This window comes from Panicum virgatum, chromosome 3N, assembly GCF_016808335.1.
Source record: "Panicum virgatum strain AP13 chromosome 3N, P.virgatum_v5, whole genome shotgun sequence".
In the NCBI taxonomy this organism is placed as follows: domain Eukaryota; kingdom Viridiplantae; phylum Streptophyta; class Magnoliopsida; order Poales; family Poaceae; genus Panicum; species Panicum virgatum.
The window spans coordinates 6989435-7013026 of NC_053147.1; the positions used below are offsets into that span (position 1 = coordinate 6989435).

Here is a 23592-nt window from a genome sequence, read left to right on the forward strand (position 1 = left end):
CTTAGCCTCATTTATTTCTTATTGGGTCTTAGCATGGGCTTGTAGTTGCCACTAGCACTATCACTGAACACAGAGCAACAAGAGCAACTCTGGCAGCATCCTTCGGCCCGCCCACTGTGTTCAAATCATTGCAATCAAACCAAAGTAGGTAGCCCTAGCAGCAGCAGAGCTATCATCGGCAGGGGCGGAGCCTGGAAATAATAGTTGGGAGGCTTCAAATGACTGCCTGTGAGCCGAAAGCCATCACACGTGAAGCCCAACAGATAACTAGGCAGTGTTGTGGGCCAGTTTCATGGATCCTAAAGGCATCTCGCTGCATCTCTCTTCCATGGCGTAGAGAAATCAAGGGGGGCTTCGGGTGGGCTCTGTAACATCCCTCAATTAGGAGTGCTAAACATGATTTGAAGATTCAAACTTGGTCAAAAATATCAAGCCCACGTGTAGCTTGCTCCCTCTCCCGTGCGTGCTCACCGTGGCCAATTTGGCCACGGCGCCGCTCGCGCACGCCACAACGACGCGTCGCACGAAGCTTCTCCCCTGCTCACGCGAGAGCCGAGCCCTAGCCCTTTTCCCCTGCTGCCCAGAGCGCGCCTCGTCGCCCGCCATGGCTGCCGCCGGCCTTGCACGCCGTGCTCCCACCTCCGGCCTTCCTCCACCCAAGCCGGCCACCGAAATAGCTTCTCCACCTCCTACTGATTCTCCACGGCCCAACCCCGCTTGCCCAGCCACGCCGGAACGCCGCCGCAGCGGCACAGTACCACTGCCGGCCGCCGCCCGCCATGGAACCGCCACCACGGACCACCTCCTCGCGCTCCAAGGCCACCTACAGGTCCGCGCCGATCTCCTCTCGCTCCTCCACCCCTCCCTCGCCGCCGGCCAGCCCTCCCATGGCCGGAATCACCGTTTCCCTTTCACCCCTCCCCTGTTTTTCGCGACCAGGGACTCCAGACAGCAATAAAAAGAATCCCAGGGTGTTTTCTGCGAAGTCCATGACTCAGATGAATAGTGCTTTAAGGACTTCTTTGTAATTTCTAGCTGTAAACTTTGAAATTCAATATCAATTCGTAGAAAATTCATAAAATAGAAAATCTTGTTGTTTTGGAATCCTCTTGAAGAGATCTATGCAGTAGAACCATAATATGGTAGGTGTTAGTTGCAAGTTTTTGCTGTAGAATTGGATTTGTGTTACTAGTGCATAAATATTGGTTGATTTTATCTTTTTCTTAACTACTGTTTGAAGCTAGGTATTGCAGTGAAACTTTTATGGTAGTTTGTTCTTATAACACTAGTATTGCTATAAAAATTTCATGATTAGTTCTTTGGTGTAGCTATTTATTTGATTTAATCCTTGTTTAGTAGACTTTAATTATGGTAAATAGTTTCTGTTCGTAATAAATCATGAAAATATTTCTGCATGTTCTTTTTGAGTAGCTTAGCTTGTCCAGGAAGTTTGAGCCTCAGTTCATGACAAGAACAGGAGCTAAAAATGAATCTTGCTAATCTACTATCTGTTTTGTTTATTTTCTCATAATTAATTCAGTATAGATAAAATCATGAAAAATTCACAGTCGCTAGTTCATTTCTGTGTCAACCTCCTGTTAAATTTTGAGCTTCTGTTTTGATCTAGTTTGACTTGTATAATTCAATCTTGTTCTAGGAGTTGTCTGAATGAATGAATTGTTCGGATTAAATGGGTGCATGAAATGAAATGATTTTTACAGAGTAGATTTCTCTTTGTACCTTTTGTTTAGAATATTTTTTACTGAAATTGTTTTTGTTTATGTACTGAGTTATTTAATTATTAGCAAGCCATGACCTGCATGTTATAGGAATCAACTACTGCTTGTTTGTGCAGTTAATGAACTTCTTTTGTGCCGTTGATCATGATGCCATGGGTAGTTAGAAATGTAGTTAACTACTATATAAACGATTGCCCATGTGATATGATTGTTGCTACTTGTTAGACTACAACTTTATCGTGAAGGAAAAATAATAGCATCTATATTGTTGAGCAACTCAGAACTGTGCATTCATACATATGCATTGCTGCATTTCATTTAGGTACGATAGATGAACCACGTGAGGGATGTGACATTGAAGCCGAACCAGAAGACGGTGAATGGTGGATACATCTTGAAGATGGATGGATGGATCCCGATGTGCATGACCGAAGAAAGATGCTCACCGAGCAGTTGTTCTTTAACTAACACTGACCTAGTGTTATTCCCAGGCAAGCCCCGGTGCACATCCGTTTATTTCAAACTATGACACCTATATTATGTTTCTATTACTTGTGCATTAGGTTCAGGAATTATTTGAAACCCTAATTGCATGATCTCTAGGTCTCCTCGAGTTATACTAGTATGTAGAGGACGATAGAAATGCTATGCTTAATAGAACTCGGTAGAAGACGAGTGATTTCGGGTCACTCGCGAGATATAGGATATCTCGTTATTTTGAGTATATGGAATATTGGAATAGGTTGGATAAGGAAAAGAAAATGGAGACCGGGCGGGGAAAGATTAGCCCCGCCTGTGTCGGTTAAGGACCGTTCGTTGCCTGGCCCTGTGATCGAGTTTGAATTGTACTAACCGCATGCCGGGAGTAGGAGGTAGTCGAAACCGGTAATCCGAGTACTGCCTTGTTTCGAAAGTACAGAACTTCATCACCACCCCTTAGGGCGAGTCGGGTAGTCGCGGAGAATTGGGATGCATATGTTTACTTTTGGTGGTCTCTCGTTGAGCCCGGCTGACTATATGTAGGTGGGGCGGTTCTGTAGTTCGAGGCGGGGAGGGGAATGGTTGGTTTGTATTGTCCGACGGGGCAAATACGGGCCGTGTTGGTTAGGTCCACCTTGCAAGGTTAAATCGGATCGATTGGCCGTGTCTCGCGGTTATGAGGGCCTTGGTCTCTTTGTCACACCGTAGCAAATGAGATAGGATATTAGAAACATTAAATGGATACTATTCTGAATCTTAATTTGTATGTCCCAACTTGAGTGTTTAGACAGGCAAACATTAGTAAGAGTTTATCTATTTAAAATATGCGGCTAAAACATGGAAAGTAAGGATACACCTCTAGTTGCTGTTCTGCAAAACAAACCACTGACCAAAGGCCGTGCATGTCTAGATATGTGGGCTAAGTTATACCCACTGGTCGGGTAAGTCTTGCTGAGTATTAGTATACTCAGGGTTTGTTGTTTACCCTATTTCAGGTATAGAAGCTAACCAGGATTCGCATCAGTGGGCTCGATGTGACGTCCTCGCGTGTTCATAATTATCGTATTGTTTTATTGGTTCTCAATCAAATTTCTTCCTCTCAGGTCATATTCTCTTCTGCTGCTGTCATTTATTTTATATAAATTCTAAATTTAAAGCTATTTTGTAAATATTTATGTTATTATCTATTGTTGTGAAATTATATTATGCTGGTACCGTTTGTGCTTGCCGTCGCGCGAGACTTCTGGTGTGTTTCGATCGGCCTGTGGGTTGGAAACAGGCTGTCAGGTTACACTTAATTAAGCTAATGCGCCTGATGCGTTCAAATGATGGCCATTACGCTTAATTAAGCCGTTTAACTTGGCGGTTCTGTCACAGCTGGTATCAGAGCTGAAATGCACCAGGGAGGGTACTAGCATGATTATTTTTAGTGTTTTCAAAATTAAAAATGAGTTTTAGAAAGATACGCCTCTTTGCGCTTAAGGGTTTAAGGAAGATTAGTACGTAAGCCCTATATAGTGTAAGTTAAATCAGGTGGCTCTATATAATATCAACTGATTTCCAGCACATTACATTTATGTCAAAACTTACTTTCTTACATAATATTTATTTAATATTGTATCGACGCACCTACGCTAAGGTAAGCAAGGTAAACATTCTTGGTAGTCCCTTAGAATAGCCCACGTGTTTCATACGTGCGCGGATCCCGTATGATGAGCATACGAGGATGTGATAAGGCTCAATTCAAATGAGCCTGTCGCTATCTGCCGCCTGATATGGAGTGCGGACTTCCCGCCGTGTGATTGCAATCACGGCCATCTCGTAAGGCAATGTTACGAGATGTAAATCTGTCATGCGATTGGCCATGACCATGTACCTTGGGACACGTTTACCCTTGGGTGTCCCGTAAGGCGATTTGTACGGGAAGTGAATACGTTGCCTCAGTAACGTATGCAGCGCTGTCCATGCAGCGTTAAACGCATGGGCGCCATTTCTATAGTGGATGGTGATGTATGTGTGAATATGTGGGCAACTGCATATGCGTTACCCATGTGGCGTAGGACACATGGGGGCCGTTCGTGTGTGCTGGCACGAAGGGTCCAGTAGTGGATATATATATGTATATCATGTGATTTTCTGCAGGTACACTAACAAACGATTGCGTGAGTTAGAACGAGTACAAAACGACTAGATATATAATAGGGAGAGTACGTATGTATGCCACCGAGTATCCACGTATATTGCCATATAATTATGTTGGCAAATTTTGGAGAGGACGAAATTAGACGAGCATGCATCATCATATCATCATGTGTGGAGTTTTTGGTGGTTTTTCTGGTGCATCCAATACTCGTTCACTAAGAGCATACATCGCTGTTTTGAAATTTTGCGCTATACTACTATCGATCCAACTTCTAGCTATCCAAATAAATTTTCCTGAAAAACTTGATTATGAGAAAGATGTGAGAAATTATAGATTTACATATTATAGAAATTTTAACGACCTTAGGGGAATGTTTATATGGATCTCCAGACTAAACTTGGCCCCTTTGATCCAGTGCCTTCTATGCTTATAGTTACGACTCAGTAGTAATGGTCAGGTCTTTCTTAACATTCTCATTATCTTCGAAAGTCCAAATAAAGATATTATCCTTAGGTGAAACCCTTGGTTGGTTATTTTGGTATAACTTTCATACCATAACTAACTACAATTAACCGATTAGTGGCTCAACGACCTTTCCAATTGATCCAAACAATGATCTTTTCTAGTATTGGTCCACATTAATTTGCCTCTAGACCATTCATTCAAATGCTCGAAGATAATCCATCCCAACTATCCTTAGTGACTAAAGACATTCTATTGTTCTTCGAGTATTGATATCCTTTATTCTTAATCATTTTGATTCCTACCCTTAATATGGATCCACTTGCATTCTTGCTCGAATCAATGTGAATAAGTTAAAGATTTTAATTACCTGCATTATAGTCATCCTGCAGGAATGAGGTCGCACGTTTGTTGCATTACATCGCCTTGCATTGTTGGGTCGTGCTAGGTTACTGCATGATCATGGGAGACATTGGTGGTAGTTCGGCTGACTATGTGTGCTCGTGCTTTTGAGTACATTCTCTGGTTTCTTCCGACTTCTATAATCTCTTTTGATCCATTTGTGTTATTCGGGGTGCTATTATTGATTCTTGGGCGGTGGAGATTTGTCCCATGATCTCTAGTGCCGCGACGGAACCTAGAGCCTCGCGTGTGTGGCCACCATGCGATTGTGCTACTAGGTGCGCGCTGGTGCTTGAGTGCATGTGGACGAAACTACATCGCCAATTCTTTTTGTGAAATCTTTGGAATCATTTTTCTCTAGTTTGATCTTTTAAGGGGGTAGGCCCTAGACAAATAACGACGCGAATGGGTTGTTTTAGGTTTGAGTTTCTGGGTTAGTAGTACACTAACTGGCATGGCATCATGTGCATCCTGCATCATACAAGTTAATTAACAAATAATATCGAGCAAGAATATTATTGAGAAAAACTTGTCTTGATGCCCTTTCTTTTCAGTTTCCTTGAGTTCCTGAAAACTCACCTGGATGTCTTTTCTATCTAGATTCACCATCAAATGGAGAATTTGATTCTTCTCAGAAATCTCCCTGATTCATATTCGTTGAGAAGCTTAGAACCTCTATTCTTTAAAAATCCTACTTTCTGTTAGTATGAGAATAATCAACCGGACCTTTTCAGCCAACTTTGATGGTGATTGTGTCCACATATATTATCCACAGACACTTACGGCAAAAGCTGAAGCCCTGAAGCTTTTTAGTGTGGAAAAACAATTGATTAGCTCACCCCGTGTTACAGTTAATCTCCAGTTAGGTAATGCCAGTATAGTTGCTATAAAACTTATGTCTTCCAGAACCATATCGAGCAAGGAATTAGCAAATCAGCTGGCAATATTTATACCATTAAAATCAGCTATATTGATTAATCTAGAAACTAGCACCACATCGGCCGATCCTTGTCCCTGAGTTTATCGATTGTTCTCCTTTACTGCATCTCCCTTTAAATCTCGGGACGAGATTTCTTTAAGGGGGTAGGATTGTAACATCCCTCAATTAGGAGTGCTAAACATGATTTGAAGATTCAAACTTGGTCAAAAATATCAAGCCCACGTGTAGCTTGCTCCCTCTCCCGTGCGTGCTCACCGTGGCCAATTTGGCCACGGCGCCGCTCGCGCACGCCACAACGACGCGTCGCACGAAGCTTCTCCCCTGCTCACGCGAGAGCCGAGCCCTAGCCCTTTTCCCCTGCTGCCCAGAGCGCGCCTCGTCGCCCGCCATGGCTGCCGCCGGCCTTGCACGCCGTGCTCCCACCTCCGGCCTTCCTCCACCCAAGCCGGCCACCGAAATAGCTTCTCCACCTCCTACTGATTCTCCACGGCCCAACCCCGCTTGCCCAGCCACGCCGGAACGCCGCCGCAGCGGCACAGTACCACTGCCGGCCGCCGCCCGCCATGGAACCGCCACCACGGACCACCTCCTCGCGCTCCAAGGCCACCTACAGGTCCGCGCCGATCTCCTCTCGCTCCTCCACCCCTCCCTCGCCGCCGGCCAGCCCTCCCATGGCCGGAATCACCGTTTCCCTTTCACCCCTCCCCTGTTTTTCGCGACCAGGGACTCCAGACAGCAATAAAAAGAATCCCAGGGTGTTTTCTGCGAAGTCCATGACTCAGATGAATAGTGCTTTAAGGACTTCTTTGTAATTTCTAGCTGTAAACTTTGAAATTCAATATCAATTCGTAGAAAATTCATAAAATAGAAAATCTTGTTGTTTTGGAATCCTCTTGAAGAGATCTATGCAGTAGAACCATAATATGGTAGGTGTTAGTTGCAAGTTTTTGCTGTAGAATTGGATTTGTGTTACTAGTGCATAAATATTGGTTGATTTTATCTTTTTCTTAACTACTGTTTGAAGCTAGGTATTGCAGTGAAACTTTTATGGTAGTTTGTTCTTATAACACTAGTATTGCTATAAAAATTTCATGATTAGTTCTTTGGTGTAGCTATTTATTTGATTTAATCCTTGTTTAGTAGACTTTAATTATGGTAAATAGTTTCTGTTCGTAATAAATCATGAAAATATTTCTGCATGTTCTTTTTGAGTAGCTTAGCTTGTCCAGGAAGTTTGAGCCTCAGTTCATGACAAGAACAGGAGCTAAAAATGAATCTTGCTAATCTACTATCTGTTTTGTTTATTTTCTCATAATTAATTCAGTATAGATAAAATCATGAAAAATTCACAGTCGCTAGTTCATTTCTGTGTCAACCTCCTGTTAAATTTTGAGCTTCTGTTTTGATCTAGTTTGACTTGTATAATTCAATCTTGTTCTAGGAGTTGTCTGAATGAATGAATTGTTCGGATTAAATGGGTGCATGAAATGAAATGATTTTTACAGAGTAGATTGCTCTTTGTACCTTTTGTTTAGAATATTTTTTACTGAAATTGTTTTTGTTTATGTACTGAGTTATTTAATTATTAGCAAGCCATGACCTGCATGTTATAGGAATCAACTACTGCTTGTTTGTGCAGTTAATGAACTTCTTTTGTGCCGTTGATCATGATGCCATGGGTAGTTAGAAATGTAGTTAACTACTATATAAACGATTGCCCATGTGATATGATTGTTGCTACTTGTTAGACTACAACTTTATCGTGAAGGAAAAATAATAGCATCTATATTGTTGAGCAACTCAGAACTGTGCATTCATACATATGCATTGCTGCATTTCATTTAGGTACGATAGATGAACCACGTGAGGGATGTGACATTGAAGCCGAACCAGAAGACGGTGAATGGTGGATACATCTTGAAGATGGATGGATGGATCCCGATGTGCATGACCGAAGAAAGATGCTCACCGAGCAGTTGTTCTTTAACTAACACTGACCTAGTGTTATTCCCAGGCAAGCCCCGGTGCACATCCGTTTATTTCAAACTATGACACCTATATTATGTTTCTATTACTTGTGCATTAGGTTCAGGAATTATTTGAAACCCTAATTGCATGATCTCTAGGTCTCCTCGAGTTATACTAGTATGTAGAGGACGATAGAAATGCTATGCTTAATAGAACTCGGTAGAAGACGAGTGATTTCGGGTCACTCGCGAGATATAGGATATCTCGTTATTTTGAGTATATGGAATATTGGAATAGGTTGGATAAGGAAAAGAAAATGGAGACCGGGCGGGGAAAGATTAGCCCCGCCTGTGTCGGTTAAGGACCGTTCGTTGCCTGGCCCTGTGATCGAGTTTGAATTGTACTAACCGCATGCCGGGAGTAGGAGGTAGTCGAAACCGGTAATCCGAGTACTGCCTTGTTTCGAAAGTACAGAACTTCATCACCACCCCTTAGGGCGAGTCGGGTAGTCGCGGAGAATTGGGATGCATATGTTTACTTTTGGTGGTCTCTCGTTGAGCCCGGCTGACTATATGTAGGTGGGGCGGTTCTGTAGTTCGAGGCGGGGAGGGGAATGGTTGGTTTGTATTGTCCGACGGGGCAAATACGGGCCGTGTTGGTTAGGTCCACCTTGCAAGGTTAAATCGGATCGATTCGCCGTGTCTCGCGGTTATGAGGGCCTTGGTCTCTTTGTCACACCGTAGCAAATGAGATAGGATATTAGAAACATTAAATGGATACTATTCTGAATCTTAATTTGTATGTCCCAACTTGAGTGTTTAGACAGGCAAACATTAGTAAGAGTTTATCTATTTAAAATATGCGGCTAAAACATGGAAAGTAAGGATACACCTCTAGTTGCTGTTCTGCAAAACAAACCACTGACCAAAGGCCGTGCATGTCTAGATATGTGGGCTAAGTTATACCCACTGGTCGGGTAAGTCTTGCTGAGTATTAGTATACTCAGGGTTTGTTGTTTACCCTATTTCAGGTATAGAAGCTAACCAGGATTCGCATCAGTGGGCTCGATGTGACGTCCTCGCGTGTTCATAATTATCGTATTGTTTTATTGGTTCTCAATCAAATTTCTTCCTCTCAGGTCATATTCTCTTCTGCTGCTGTCATTTATTTTATATAAATTCTAAATTTAAAGCTATTTTGTAAATATTTATGTTATTATCTATTGTTGTGAAATTATATTATGCTGGTACCGTCTGTGCTTGCCGTCGCGCGAGACTTCTGGTGTGTTTCGATCGGCCTGTGGGTTGGAAACAGGCTGTCAGGTTACACTTAATTAAGCTAATGCGCCTGATGCGTTCAAATGATGGCCATTACGCTTAATTAAGCCGTTTAACTTGGCGGTTCTGTCACAGGCTCCCCTTGTCTGCGTGGGGGTAGGGGGGCTCGAGCTCCCCCCCCCCCCCCCCCAGCCCCCACGGTGCATCATCCCATGAACTCTTACCCAAACTAGGATGCTTAGGTGTGTATACTTTCCCACGCGCCTGTTGGTGTTGATAATGTAATTCCTACAGTGAGGAAGTACTCTCATGAATTCTTCCAATCTCGCAGGAAAAACACTTTTCATCTTGGACTTGATAGAATCCAATGTCTGGAGAGCTTGATGTGCATCACCTGACAGCTGTAGTATCTCTGATTCTGCTCGGATCAGAAGCAGCTTCATAAAATTGAAATTGCGTCAGTATTCAGCTCCACAAAAATGTAAAATAAATAATTTTTTTTAGGGTAATGTAAAATAAATACATGTACATTACGTATATAAGATTATGTATTCACACAAGCAAGCAAAATTAAGGCTAACGTTTGGAGTTTTTATTGGCCCAAATGGATCTGATTTCATTCACCAAGGCCCAAAGGGCAGTCTTACATATATATAGAGACCAAGACACCTCTTTAACCCAGACCTACCTACATGGACACAGGAGTCCAGAAAATCCTCCATGTGATCCCAGCGAAGAAAATGCGTTGCATATGAATGAAGCTTTCGTCCTCTCGAGAGAGCTTCTTAGGCTTATAGGCTCCTACCACTAGCCCTGTTTGGCTTAGATCTTGTTTAGATGCAAAATTCAAAATTCCAAAACTATCTTGCGGCACATGCATGGAATATTAAATCTAGATAAAATAAAAAATTAATTACATAGTTTGCTTGTAAATTATGAGACGAAAGCCTAATTGGACCATGATTAGACAATAAATTGCAACAGTAAACATGTGCTAATGACGAATTAATTATTTTTAATAAATTTGTCTCGTAGTTTATAGATGAGTTATGTAATTAGTTTTGTGATTAATCTATGTTTAGTACTTTAAATGTGCTAAAATTCTATTTCAAAAACTTTACACATGGCATCTAAACAAGACCTTAGAGCTTTTGTTGTTCTTCTACAACTCCCCATTTTATATCCTCCTATTCCTTTGTCACTTCTTTGCTGCAAAAAGAAAAAAAATCAACCAGCACTGTTACATAGATGAAGACCAAAGGAATGCACAAGAAACTTGTTCATGTGATTTAGGCAAAGTGCAGAAAGGCTTGAACCATTTACTTGCCCTGTATAAGATGAGCAAGTCCGAACTCTGTAAACGTGCAGTCCCTTGCCCCGAGTAATTACAACCTTTACTTCACATAAACGTTTGAGTTTTGACCAACAGTTATATTTATGATCAGGCAAACTTAGTTCCTTCCTTCTTTAGATATACAATTACAATTATACCATTTCATTTGACGAGTAGAGATATGCCTAATACATATTGATGGCATATGTTCAAAGTTGATCAATGTATCACAATAAGTGCAATTAACTCCAGTTCTGTATGAATAATCGACCTCCTATAGGCTTCCTATTGTTAGAATTTTGGGCTAGGTCCATTGACAAATTCAGAAATTTCTAATAAATCTCAAAGGCCCATATATGTGCACGAGGGAGGTTGTGGTGCAACCTATAGTTCCACCTTGCTTGTGAAAGGTGAGAATAGCTAACTTAAATAGCGAGACTATACTCACATCTCCAAGCTATGTGTGTTGGAGAGAAAGGGAGCTCCACTTGCGCGCTAGCCCCGCTCGGCGGTGCGGGGCGTGGCGAAATACGCAGGCGTTTGCCGAAATCCGGGCTCCTCGCCTTGCGGGGGCGCGACTTCCTTTTGCTGTATTTTTTGGTGACTTGTGCTCTAAGTCTGTGAGATATAGAAACCTAAACCGACTTGGATTCCAAGTCTGCGAGATTTGGAAATGCTAATCAAAGGTTGGTTTGGCTTCCCTATATAAATGACCCATCGCCCTTCACCAGAAATAGATCAACTCGAGTTAGGGTTTTGCCTCCTTCTTGCTGGCGCGACTTCCTTTTGCTGTTTATTTTTTGGTGACTTGTGCTCTAAGTCTGCGAGATATAGAAACCTAAACCGACTTGGACTCCAAGTCTGCGAGATTTGGAAATCCTAATCAAAGGTCGGTTTATCTTCCCTATATAAATGACCCATCGCCCTTCACTAGAAATAGATCAACTCGAGTTAGGGTTTTGCCTCCTTCTTGCTGGCGCGACTTCCTTTTGTTGTTTATTTTTTGGTGACTTGTGCTCTAAGTCTGCGAGATATAGAAACCTAAACCGACTTGGACTCCAAGTCTGCGAGATTTGGAAATCCTAATCAAAGGTCGGTTTGGCTTCCCTATATAAATGACCCATCGCCCTTCACCATAAATAGATCAACTCGAGTTAGGGTTTTGCCTCCTTCTTGCTGCTGCACCGCCTTCGTAGTCTGCACCATCCCGAGCGCCGACGTGCACCGACGATCGGGAGAGCAGGTCTCTGGAACCTCCGTCCTCGAGATACTGCACCGGCAGAGGGCGAATAAGGTTTTTGGAAAGTGCCCGACGTGACTGCTCAAAGATCTTCATCACAGCTCGTCCTTCATCCAAGCTAGGCGCCGCGGCGAACCGTCGTCTGCGACACTGGCTGCTGCACTCCGTCAACAACACCATCTTCGTCCGGTCAATTCCATTCGTCTTCCCAAAAGCCAAGGCTTAGTACGTAAACTATTTTTTCCATTCAATTCTTAATCATGTTCTCGAAGTTAATGATCCTGTTATGCATTGCCACTAGTATGATAGAGTTGTTCATGCTAGATCTAGTTATGTTCATGATTTATTTATTTCAAAATTTAATCATGCAATTGCCTAATATTTCAACACGTATAATCTAATAATCCCAAGAAAGATTGTTCAACCAGTCCCATCCCTGCTTCTAATAATATAATCCATTGCTGGCATTCCACAAGAAGTCTGAACAGAGCCAATTAACTGCTTCTTAGATGACTCAGTTTAGACCCCATTATATTGCCCCAACTCCAATCCACAGGTATCTTAAAGTCTACTAGTATATTATTCTAATTGAATTCACCCATCTACATATACAATCTCTCTAGCATCACAAATGTAAGGTAGACGGTACATACCAGCATCTTCTTTGCCGTTTTATTTTCTTTTGCGACAATTTTTGTGATTTGCTGCCTTCAAAAGAACATAATTTTTTACAAACTATGTCCATGTACACTGTTACCTTTGGTAGAAGTGATTACTATATCCTTAAATTGAAGTATAGTTTATAAAATCATTATTTGATTTTGTAAATTTAACAAACTCTGCATAATCACTAGTAGCCCACATTGTGAAAAATTATGAGCAGTTTGAGATGAATTAAACATTTCACCTTGTAATAAGAATCATGGCTAAGCCTTCAAGTTTTGACTTTCTGCCTTACATTTTTTTTTAAAAAAAATGATATACAAGCTGTTAGCCATATATTATTATTTTGACCCTATAATTGTATATCTCCAGTCCATAACTCTCAGTCCATAGGGGAACAAAACTACAACTATCTGAATAAGGATGCATAAGTGATGCTATGTGATAATGTTCATGTTAACTAATATCATAGTTCGCTTGGATACTGAAAATGGAATGAGAAATACAACTCAGACCAAACGCTGACCTGAGGGGTAATTTCAGAGAACGATGTGCATTCTCCATGCAATTTACAAACAATTGTAACTGGAGGTCCTGACACTGGACATATCAGCTCCATAGAAGCTTTGCCACCAAGTGTCCAAATATCAGGCCTAGGCCAGTGTTTTTTTGTTACAACTGGGAATACATTGATTGAACTACTCCTTCCGAACTGTAGAAGAGTTTGCTCCTGAATTCATACAAGACAGGACAAGCACAAGGAAGCCTTTGGTTTCAATCACCTCTGATAACAGGAACATCAAAACCAGCTACACTCCTTAGGGAGAAGAAGCCAATATTTCTGGAGATAAACCACCAAAGAAGCTGCTGAAAAATTTCCTTCAATCAGTGAAACAAGTAATCAAGGAACAAATGAGACGTATATAGCTCTTCCCAGAAGAGATATATAGCTCTGGATCAACTAGAATGAAGTTCCTTTGCAACTTTGGAGGCAGATTCCTACTAAGGCCTGTAGATGGCAAGCTCCGGTATGTTGGTGGTGAAAAGCATCTGATTCAGATCAGTCAAGGATTATCATGGGAAGAGGAAGGACTAATCAGCAAGACAACCAAGCTCACATAGTCAAGTACCATTTCCCAGGATAGCAAGTGAATGTTCTCATCTCTGTTGCCTACGATGATGATGTGCACCATATGATGATGAGTGCATTGTCCTAAAAGAAAGCAAAGAACGGCCAACTATATACCTATTTACTGATGAAGATGATGAGCACCATGTACATTTTGTGGTGGGAACCTCATCAGATAAAGATGGTTTTTGCAACTTGTTGACTGATGAGTAAGTTTTATTGTAGGATGGAACAAGCAGAGGATCCAAGGGAAATGCTTTAGCACAGTATATTGTAATGGGATCAACGAAGATGATTCTTCAAGAGTGTACAGGTTCTAGGTCTTGCTGCAAAGTGGCGTGAGCAGAAGGCTCATGTTGCATGGTTAACTATCCAACGAATTAAGTATCTGCATTCTCGACTTTTAATGCCACGTAATTATAGGTGTCAAAACTATATTCCCTCCTATAAATATAAATGATTTGTTACATTACTTCTTTATATTTTCCATCACTGAATAAACACAAAAATATATATGATGATCAACTATGCGAGGAAGGCAGCAGGGGCGCATCTCGGCTTCCCCCCCCCCCCCCCAACCCCACTAATGATCTCCATATGGTCTTATATATGAATATATCACGAGCTAACCTAACATAAATAGATGCGCGGCGTTGCCGCGCGTCTGTTTTCTAGTTAATTCTAATTTTCTACGGGGAGTTGATTCTCTGAGAGAAATGATTTTCTAGCTTAAAACAATTCTAAAATTCCTTAAGATTAACTTTATAAACAATAGATTTAGTACGAGAAGTGAATAAGAAACTACTTTTTCGAGCTCACGGCTTCTCGAAGCACTGTAGCACTGCGTTTTGTTGATGACACACCTACTACCATAAAACAGCCCTTCATCCTGACGAAGCGGGCCCAATTTCAGAACGGTCCAAAGCTTTGCCCAAGAAGCGGGCTCTCCCACGCAGGGCCCGGCCCACGAATAAATGCGGCCCAAGAAGCATACACGTTCATCATCCACCCGTCCCGACTCACGAGCGAGACGAAAGCGATAAGGAGACGCACTAAGCTGACCGCCGCCTGCTTGCTGCCCACTCTCGCCGGAGAACCATGGCCACGCCGGCGTGTGTGCGGGTAGCTTCTCTGTTCATGGGCGCACCTCTTCGGCCCCCTTGCCAGACTTGCCACGTTATCTCTGCGAGGCGGGGGGTCAGGAGGGCCGGGCTGGCAGTCTCGGCGGCGGCCGCGGCCGGCGGTGGGTCGCCGCCCACCGTGCTCGTCACCGGCGCCGGCGGCCGAACAGGTAGCTGTTCCTTCAATTCCCCACTCATATGCCGTTCCTTTTGGATTGCAATGTACTAAACAGAATTGGACACTGCACATTGCCTTTTGGATTTGTAATGTGGCAAAGAGATTTCTTGGGATCAAATCCATTCTTGTGTTTATGTGCTCGTAACCTGATTCATCTCCCCGACTGCATCCCCTCAAATCCTCTCGCTGATAATCCAGGCCAAGTTGTGTACAAGAAGCTCAAGGAGAGGGCGGGCCAGTTTGTGGGACGAGGGCTGGTCAGGACCCAAGAGAGCAAAGCCAAGATCGGAGGTGCTGACGACGTGTTCATCGGCGACATAAGGGATCCCGAGAGCATTGCTTCTGCGATTGAGGGCATCGACGCGCTCATCATCCTCACCAGCGCGGTGCCCAAGATGAAGCCGGGGTTTGATCCTAGCAAAGGAGGGCGCCCCGAGTTTTACTTCGAAGAAGGGAGTTATCCTGAGCAGGTAACTGAACTGAAATCGTTTGTATCTCCCCACAAAATGGAAATCATTTATATCTCGCTCGCATTAGCCTTGCCAGCTTGTGAATCTCTTTGAAGTTAACGAGTTGCATTGTTTGTCACTGGTTGAAGGTGGATTGGATTGGCCAAAAAAATCAAATAGATGCTGGTAAATGTTTCCCCTCATCTCGCATACACGTTCTTTAAAGTTTCAGTTGGCATGCCACCTCTCTTTTTATGCTAATCTTTTGGATACTGATTTCAAAATGACTGTTGGTGAACATAATTGTTCTTTGTGTCTCTCAACTCCTCTCTCTCTTTTTTTTATCTCGTATTCATGCAGCCAAGAACACTGGTGTAAAGCACATAGTTTTGGTTGGATCCATGGGCGGAACAGACATCAATCACCCATTAAACAAGTTAGGAAATGGGAATATACTGGTACATAGCATATCCATGGCTTTTCTTCTTTTATGTTCTGCTCTACCTTTGTGTGTCCATGTGTATGTATCTTGTGCATGGGAATATCATCTGCATTATTGCATTGTTTGAGAACTTCCAACTAATTTTCTACTGAACTTGTAGGTGTGGAAGCGCAAGGCAGAACAGTACCTGGCCGACTCTGGTCTGCCATATACAATTATAAGGTTGTGTACCATACAGAGACTTGTTAAGGCTAGTATAAGGCTATATGTCCGTGTTGATAATATAAACCTGTCCTTTTTCCTTGCAGGGCTGGAGGTTTACAAGACAAAGATGGTGGCTTGCGAGAGTTGATTGTTGGGAAGGATGATGAGATCCTGAAAACAGAAACAAAAAGTATTACCAGGGCAGATGTTGCAGAAGTTTGCCTACAGGTTAGCTTTGTACAACAAAAGACACATGCCTGTAGATCAATGCTTTTCCCCAATACCAAATGTGAAGCTGCAGCTTGCTGCAGTTACTATTTACTATGTATATAATGCATTGCATGTGTTGATATCACTCCCCATGGAGCTCTTATTGGTAAGTGCTAACTCTATTGTCTGATCAATCTGTGGCTTTTCCATGCCAGGCCTTGCTATTTGAAGAGGCAAAGTTTAAGGCATTTGATCTGGCATCAAAACCTGAAAGCGAAGGGACGCCAACTACGGACTTTAGGGCCCTTTTTGCACAAGTTAATAGTCGCTTCTAAGAAGATAAGATTGTTCTCGACAAGAAATGAGGGCAACTTTTTATAGCGCAATATGAATTTGTATTGAGTAAGGTTAGTTTTCTGTTTACTAAGTCCCTAAAATATAACCTTCGTTCCATGTAGTGTTCTTTTCTTTCTTTAGCCATGTTTGGATTTATTTCCTGTCATAGACAGAGGATTCTGCATATAATTTCAATGAAATTTCTGTTAGCTAGTCAATTTATGGTTATATGGATGCATGAACTTGTCATTTTGGGGTTTTGTGCTCTAGAGGACAAATTTCGATGAAGTTCTTAGGTTACTTGGCCTAATTTTGACTTTTGAGTTAATTCATTTGCCAGTTTGTAAAATGTATATGCCAACTTATTAGGCTTCTAGAAAATATTTGTGTAGTATACTTTGCCCCTTGGATTTTAAGAGCATCACCTTTTCTAAGCTTTTATAGTATGGCCCTATTCATTGTATGTGTTTCTTGTGGGTGGGTTGGAGTTTTTTTTTTAATTCTTGGGAGGGGCCGCCAGGGTTATGATGTTTCTGCACAACTTAAGTCTGCGAGCCTTTACTTAATCCAAAATACAGCATCCTTTTCTATGAAAGCTATGGAGATATAAGCTTTTATTTCTTCTCTGACCTAGACTAATTTAGCAGATGAATTCTGTTATATGCTAAGGCAAGCCATTCTGTATAGTTATTTAAAGAACAGAGAAAAAAATAATACTATCTGTTGTTTGCCATTTAGGCTTTGTTTTTTAATATCAACATTTTCGACTGCAAAATGTGCCTAACTTTCATGTCTCCAACCAAGATTGATAAAGTACAGCAGTTTCACAAGCAAGTGCTGTACAAATACTGCATTGCAAAATAATGATCTGCTAATTTCATATCAAACACAAGCAAAGCAACTACAAATTGCTCAGCCATCCAAAATGTTCAAAAGAGAAATCAGTGCTTGTACTTGCTATATCAGTTCTTTCGGATATACCCATCATGTCCTTCATAAATCTCATATAACACCTTGTGTAGGGTGGTGTGTAGCTCAAATGAGAGCTTACAGGATAAGCAAAAGCCAAAGAGTCCAAGATCGCACAATGCCTTCATCTAAGGTTATTTCTAATATTCAACAATATAAGTAATAATTTGCAGTACTCAAAGCATCTGCTAAAGATTGTCTAAAGTTCCTCACAAAGTCATTCCAAGTGTAGCTGACTTGTATACTGATTACTATACTATTCTTTTGGTTTCCATGAGGACACTGCATACATTATCCTCCCTTTCCATCCCTGTACAAGCCAACCATTATCTTCGTTGATGACAAAGTCGTCATGATAGTTCTTCTTCTTTTCATCTATTGATCTCTTCAGGATTGCTTGATTAACAGGAAGTTGCTTGAACCCAGCCTTAAGACTTCTTGCTTTCCACTGTTTGTAAGTCTCTGGCCTCTCAATCCTTTCTGCACCTTCGCATGCTACAACATTAAGAATATCCGTCCCAAGGAGATCCCTCTCTATTAATATCCTCGCTTCATCATTCTCAGCTACAGTAGTATTGTACATGTCAAACAATGAAGAGTAATGGAACAATACCTCTCTGAATCGTGGAAGAAAGAAGGGGGAGTTGTAGAATCCATTTATCATGCCAAGAATGAGAACTTCTGGATTAATCTTTTTCATGATACGCAGTACTCTATCCCTTGCACTATCTATGTCTTCTGTCTCATCACCAAGATATTTTGTTTGGTACATACAGTTGACTATGAGCACCTCATCCTTATCAATGTTGAGATCCTCGATGCAGATATTTTCCCATCTCGAGGCTATACCTTGATACTGAAAAGGTACATTGAACATTTTTGCATACTCAGCCAACCGTTTTCCTGTTGCGTCAATCATTGCACAGGGGCGGAAACCTGGCTGGGGCACACCTATGCCCGTGATACGAAGCTTTGGGGGGCCACCTTCTCGCTTTGCGAAGCGCTTGATTAGTGATGGCCACTGAAAGCCCATTGTGATGCCAAAATCAATGATATGCACCTTTGGTCGCCTGTTCAATACATCAGCAATTGTTTGGTTGGAGAAGTAGTATGCTACCTTGGGAAAAGGGCATGCTGCAACAAAAAGGCGGTAGGCCTTTAACATGTCTGTGGCCCTTGTTCGTTTCTCCATCAGTTTCTGGTACATTTTGAACCCTGTCCCGGCCAGCCGTGCCTCAAGACCATTCGCAAAGTAAAGTGCCAGCCTCTGAGAACTATCTCCGTACGGTGAAGCATGTTGCCTTATCTTCTTCAGTAGCTCACCAGCAAATGGAAGGTTGTTAACAACTATTGCTTGTGCACACTGGATGAGCAAAGCCCTGAGGTCAATCCCCTCTTCTTTCTTCTTACCTCGTGACTTCACTTGCCCTTGGCCATATTCTTTGCTTTGAACATTCTGTCGACTGTTGCTTGCTTCTTTCACCTTCATTTCTCTAAGGTAGGCAGCATCACTATGAACCTCCCAATCACAGAGCAGAACACTATCAAACGTTTCGTCCCGAATTGTTTCACTAGCCGAGATGGCCAAATGCTTACTGTTCCTCGCTTCCGACAACTCCAAGTCTGCATGAGGATGATTCCATATTTTGTTTACATGCTTGATTTTTTGTCCAGTTGCTGCCCCAATCATTTGATTGTAATCAGAATGTCCATTACTATCCAGATCAACCACCAACTTCTCAATACTGGGAACAAGCTTATTTGCTTCCTCAGCACCTCTCTGAAATTGTGAAGACAAACGATCACATTCGGAAACCCAATCATTGGCTACAAGTTGCGTACCCTGTGGCCCAAGAATATCACTAGCAAAGCTACCACTGCCTTCCCGTTCGGTATAACTGTTGCTACTATCTTGGGGACAATCTATATGACTGTATGTATGGATCATTGTCTCCTTAGGTGATGATGATGGATATGCCTGTCCAAGAATGTCATAAAATGGCTTCTCCGTGGCCTGAAGTGCATCATGTTGTTGGTATATGCTGGCCCTCTCATCAGTGTCCTCCATTAATAGTCGGTTTATGTAGTCAAGAGTCATATTTGAGTTTATCTCACAGTACTCAGGACTTTCCATTGCACTATATGTCCACTAGATCTAGCTTTTTTTAAAAGTTTATGATCGAAAAAAGATACACCTGCCTTTCACAAGTGTTTCTTGCCCATGCGAAGAGGGATTTGCCTTCCAAACCTAGCTGCTAAAAATGTACTTTTGAAGTTGACAGTGTCCTGTGTAGTAGCTGCTGTGGCAAAAGGATAAAAATTGGTCAGCATGCTGCGAGTTCTTCTGTTAACATAACTGTAGGAGAGAATAGAGATGCGTAATTGATGGATTGTATTGCATTGAGGACTAGGCCGGTATATATTGGGATACATGACTTGGAGGGCAAGCCTCCTACTGTATGGTAGAGTCCGGATACAATCCTAACTACCTATTATAGAGATATCCCAAATATACTCTAATATCCCCCCGCAGTCACAGCGGGAGCACCGCAGATGGTGAGACTGGAGAAGAAGCCGAAAGCAGGAGCCAACAGACTAATATCCCCCCCGCAGTCATAACGTCGGTGTGGTGCGGATGCTGCGACTGGAGAGAAACTGGCAAAGCCTCATGCGGATGATAGCCCTTTGTGCCGATGTCGAGGTAGCCGAGGTGGAGGGTGAATAGCCATGGTCGACGATGCCGCGCATAGGGTAGCCGTGGTCGACGTAGAGCTGTTGAGGTTGCCGAAGACGAGGTAGCCGCACATGAAGCCGCGGGCACACGAGGAGGCGCCATGGTGGTGGCGTAATGGAGAAGACGCCGTAGACGAAAATGGCGACGCGTCGAGGCAGTCGTAGAGGGAGCGATGCCGAAGTCGATCCAATCAGGCCATCGGGCGACACATGCCCGAGTTTGCCAGGCTCAGGAACGCATCGGGGACGATGGGCACGCACCGGTGTTGCCAATACCGGATGTGCAAGCGAGGATGCACAACCAGACGCCGTCGCCGAGGGGGACCAGCAGAGAAGGCCTCCATGGCGGTCGCAGGCGCAGAAGAAGGCGAGGTAGAAGATGCCAACGCCTGCTGTTGCTGGAGTAGACGAAGTAGTCGGGGACGAGATGGCGACGCTGGCGACGTGGTTGTGCTAGACGAAGCGAGGAGGGGAACCCAGATTTTCCAGCACAAGGCCGAATGATCCGGATGACGCGGCGGCGGCGCTCGAAAAAGACGGCGACGAACTCGTACAGCTTGACGAAGACCATGCGCGGGGCGCGCAGCAACGAGTCGACAATGAGGTCGGGGACGTGGTCGACAGCGGTGAGGAAGCAACGGCGGAGAGACCACGGGGTGACGCCACTGCTGCCCGAAGAGGCGACGCAGCGACAGCCCTCCGTGCTTGGTGAAGGGCGCGCTCGACGAGGACAGACGTCACGGGAGCCGGGTGGATCACGCACATCGGCTGATCAGACCGAGTAGCGTGAGGCGAGACGACGGTGGGTGAAGTCGGTGAGGGCGTCCCAATCGGTGAAGGCGACGACGAGCCGGCGAAGGTCGACGTGCGGACGAGGCGGCGATGTAGGCGGCGGCGCAAATAAGCACCCCCTAGGGTGCCGGCCATCTCGCCATGCCGCAGGGTCGGAGGTGAGGAAGATGCCGGTGAAGTCGACGCCGACGTCGAGGTAGAGGCGCAAGGTTGACGGGCAGTGGGCGACGCAATCCCGATCTCTGATCGGGCGAAAGAAAATGATGTAGCAGCAGCTCGTGTAGTACCTCTGGGGTGCGCATAGCACAGGAGGCCCCTCAACCTTACCTGCTTCCATATTTGTGCACCACGGTCAAGGACCAGAGGCAAGAGAGAAAGGAAACAGAACAGAGGGACAGAGGAGCAGGGTGGCACAGCGGATCCAGAAGCAGCCGGGGTGGCCAGCGCAAGGCCAGACCGACGGCTGTGGGAGCCCGGGCGAAACCCTTCCCTACTGCTATGGCGGATGATGCAGAAGGGATCTACGAGGCGGATCCTGAAGGAAGGCGGCGAGCGGGCAGCTCCCCAGCGTCCCCGCCGGTTGCGGCGACGGATCTCGCCAGGGCGGCGATGGATCCCGCCGGATCGGCGGCTTCCTGCTACGAGCGGCGGCGGGCCAGATCGAGCGACTCCCCTCCTGGAACCTGGAGCGGCGGCGGGCGGATCCCGCAAGGGGCGGCGGCTCCCAGCTAGGAGGGGACGGCGGCTCCCAGCTAGGAGGGGACGTCGGATCTCCCAGCTAGGATCCTGCTGGAGTGGGCGGATCCCGCCGGCCGGGCGGACCCCGCCAGGGGCGGCGGCGGATCTCGCCAGGGGCGGGGTGGAAGCGGAGCAGCCACCAGGAAGTCCGCCGGCGGCGAGGTGGACGCGCCACACAGTCCCTGATGCCACCACGGCAGCACGGGGTAGCACGAGCGTCGCAGGAAGGCCGCGCTGCCACCGTGGCAGTGCAGGTCGTGGTTGTCGACGACGGCTTCCATGGCGGATGGCGAGGTACACTCGATCTGCTACTGCTTGACGCGGTACGGCGGCGGACTAACGGGATCCGCCGCAGAGATCGAAGAGGGCGCTGCCCCCGGCGGAGATCGACATGGGTGATCTCCCCGGGGGCGCACTAGGAGGCCGTCGAGGGGACGCCCTGAATAGGCGCCGTGGGAGACGGCCGGCGGCGCGCAGGAGGCAGGGGTGCGACGAGAGGCAGCGGAAGGTTTAGGTCAGGATCTGAAATCATAATCTCGTGATACCATGTAGGAGAGAATAGAGATGTGTAATTGATGGATTGTATTGCATTGAGGAATAGGCCGGTATATATTGGGGTACATGACTTGGAGGGCAAGCCTCCTACTATATGGTAGAGTCCGGATACAATCCTAACTACCTATTATAGAGATATTCCAAATATACTCTAATAATAACAGTGAAAGTCCTGCTCACTCATTAGCTAGCTTGAAACTTTGTTACCATAGTTTGGGTCTTCTTGGAATCAAATTTGGGTCCCTATTTCTTTTATTTACAATGCCACCTGTTTCCTACTAAGTTGGTCGAGTTTCTTTGTTTGTGCCCCATTGAAATTTGATTAAAAAAATATAAATTCCTCTGCAGCAATAATCCCAGAAGTAATCTCAAAGTTCACAGGCAGACAACTAACCAGCAAAAAGATAATTTTCATCTTTTGCATGAAATGTAGAATAGTTCTTAAAGTGCAGGGACCTGGCTCCACTTAATGTTGAGGATAATGTATATTGCTTACTTGGCTTGTAAAGGCATAACTTTGGCAAAGGTAAGCTGCTGGGAACTCTGGAAGAGCACCTTCTGCTGAGAAAAATGTCGATGTATCCTTCTGCTGAGAAAAATGTTGATGTATCCATATTTAGGATATGAATTTTTTGGTTGCATAGGAACATAAAGTTCAAACAGAAGGTGCCCAACGCAATTATAAAAAACACTTCCTCTTAGTCAATTGCTGTGAATAGCACTTACCTGAGGAAGCATCTGGTTATATTTCTTCAATGTCTCTTAGCCCAAGGAGATGGTGGAGGAAGGTCAAAACCATGAATGCTTTACAGGCATAGAGAGTATTGGTTGTCATCTGGTCCTTATGAAAGGGGCTGAGGTTTCTTGTGCTGAGGATGAGCTTTCTTGTTGATGCAATTGAGAAAATAGTTTAGTGCTGCTCTTGGACTTTGCTTCTTGTCATTTTTTCTCAACGCGTTTCTGTTATGGACGGGTTTCATTTCTTGTAAGCATCTTCTTGGCTTTCTGATTTATTAAAATATGATTGTGACGTGAAGCTAACGCACAGTTTTCCAAATGTCTTCTCGATACACGTTCTCTGTCACAAAC

General features: G+C 44.1%; 2 protein-coding genes and 1 long non-coding RNA gene across 7 annotated transcripts; 2 read left to right on the forward strand and 1 right to left on the reverse strand.

Moving 5' to 3' along the window:
* The first annotated feature begins 8754 nt into the window (after window positions 1-8754).
* LOC120663992 lies at window positions 8755-12373 on the forward strand. Its single transcript, XR_005670678.1, has 2 exons — window positions 8755-9653; window positions 9743-12373. It is a non-coding gene; the product is annotated as an uncharacterized LOC120663992 (long non-coding RNA).
* Window positions 12374-14787: 2414 nt separating this feature from the next.
* Window positions 14788-18454, forward strand: LOC120663995 (uncharacterized protein At5g02240-like). 4 transcript variants are annotated; one of them, XR_005670681.1, is made up of 9 exons: window positions 14788-15067; window positions 15274-15545; window positions 15674-15710; window positions 15885-15982; window positions 16127-16188; window positions 16275-16398; window positions 16596-16787; window positions 18077-18139; window positions 18250-18454. XR_005670681.1 is itself a non-coding variant. In XM_039942952.1 (7 exons), exons 1-7 carry the CDS (start codon window positions 14875-14877, stop codon window positions 16713-16715), a joined length of 906 nt encoding a protein of 301 aa, XP_039798886.1. In that variant the 5' UTR covers window positions 14788-14874; the 3' UTR covers window positions 16716-16934. The 4 variants fall into 4 exon arrangements, 1 of the variants encoding a protein (XP_039798886.1); XR_005670680.1 differs by having other exon boundaries at window positions 18094-18382; XR_005670679.1 differs by lacking the exons at window positions 18077-18139; window positions 18250-18454 and adding an exon at window positions 17739-17976.
* LOC120663994 (scarecrow-like protein 9) lies at window positions 17695-23590 on the reverse strand. 2 transcript variants are annotated; one of them, XM_039942950.1, is made up of 3 exons: window positions 23230-23590; window positions 23000-23089; window positions 17695-19465 (listed from the first exon to the last, which is right to left on the reverse strand). In XM_039942950.1, exons 1-3 carry the CDS (start codon window positions 23239-23241, stop codon window positions 17942-17944), a joined length of 1626 nt encoding a protein of 541 aa, XP_039798884.1. In that variant the 5' UTR covers window positions 23242-23590; the 3' UTR covers window positions 17695-17941. The 2 variants fall into 2 exon arrangements, with proteins under 2 accessions (XP_039798884.1, XP_039798883.1); XM_039942949.1 differs by lacking the exons at window positions 23000-23089; window positions 23230-23590 and having other exon boundaries at window positions 18046-18180; window positions 18299-19982.
* Window positions 23591-23592: the final 2 nt, after the last annotated feature.

Bases quoted from the DNA above. Each gene is read 5' to 3' on its own strand.
- LOC120663994 (XM_039942949.1), bottom strand. From the start codon at position 19,819: ATGGAAAGTCCTGAGTACTGTGAGATAAACTCAAATATGACTCTTGAC. The intron at 18,181-18,298 runs GTATTGTTCCAT...TTAATGTTGTAG, and splicing joins TTCTTCCACGATTCAGAGAG to CATGCGAAGGTGCAGAAAGG.
- LOC120663995 (XM_039942952.1), top strand. From the start codon at position 14,875: ATGGCCACGCCGGCGTGTGTGCGGGTAGCTTCTCTGTTCATGGGCGCA. The intron at 16,189-16,274 runs GTTGTGTACCAT...TTTTCCTTGCAG, and splicing joins CTGCCATATACAATTATAAG to GGCTGGAGGTTTACAAGACA. The intron at 16,399-16,595 runs GTTAGCTTTGTA...TTTCCATGCCAG, and splicing joins TTGCAGAAGTTTGCCTACAG to GCCTTGCTATTTGAAGAGGC.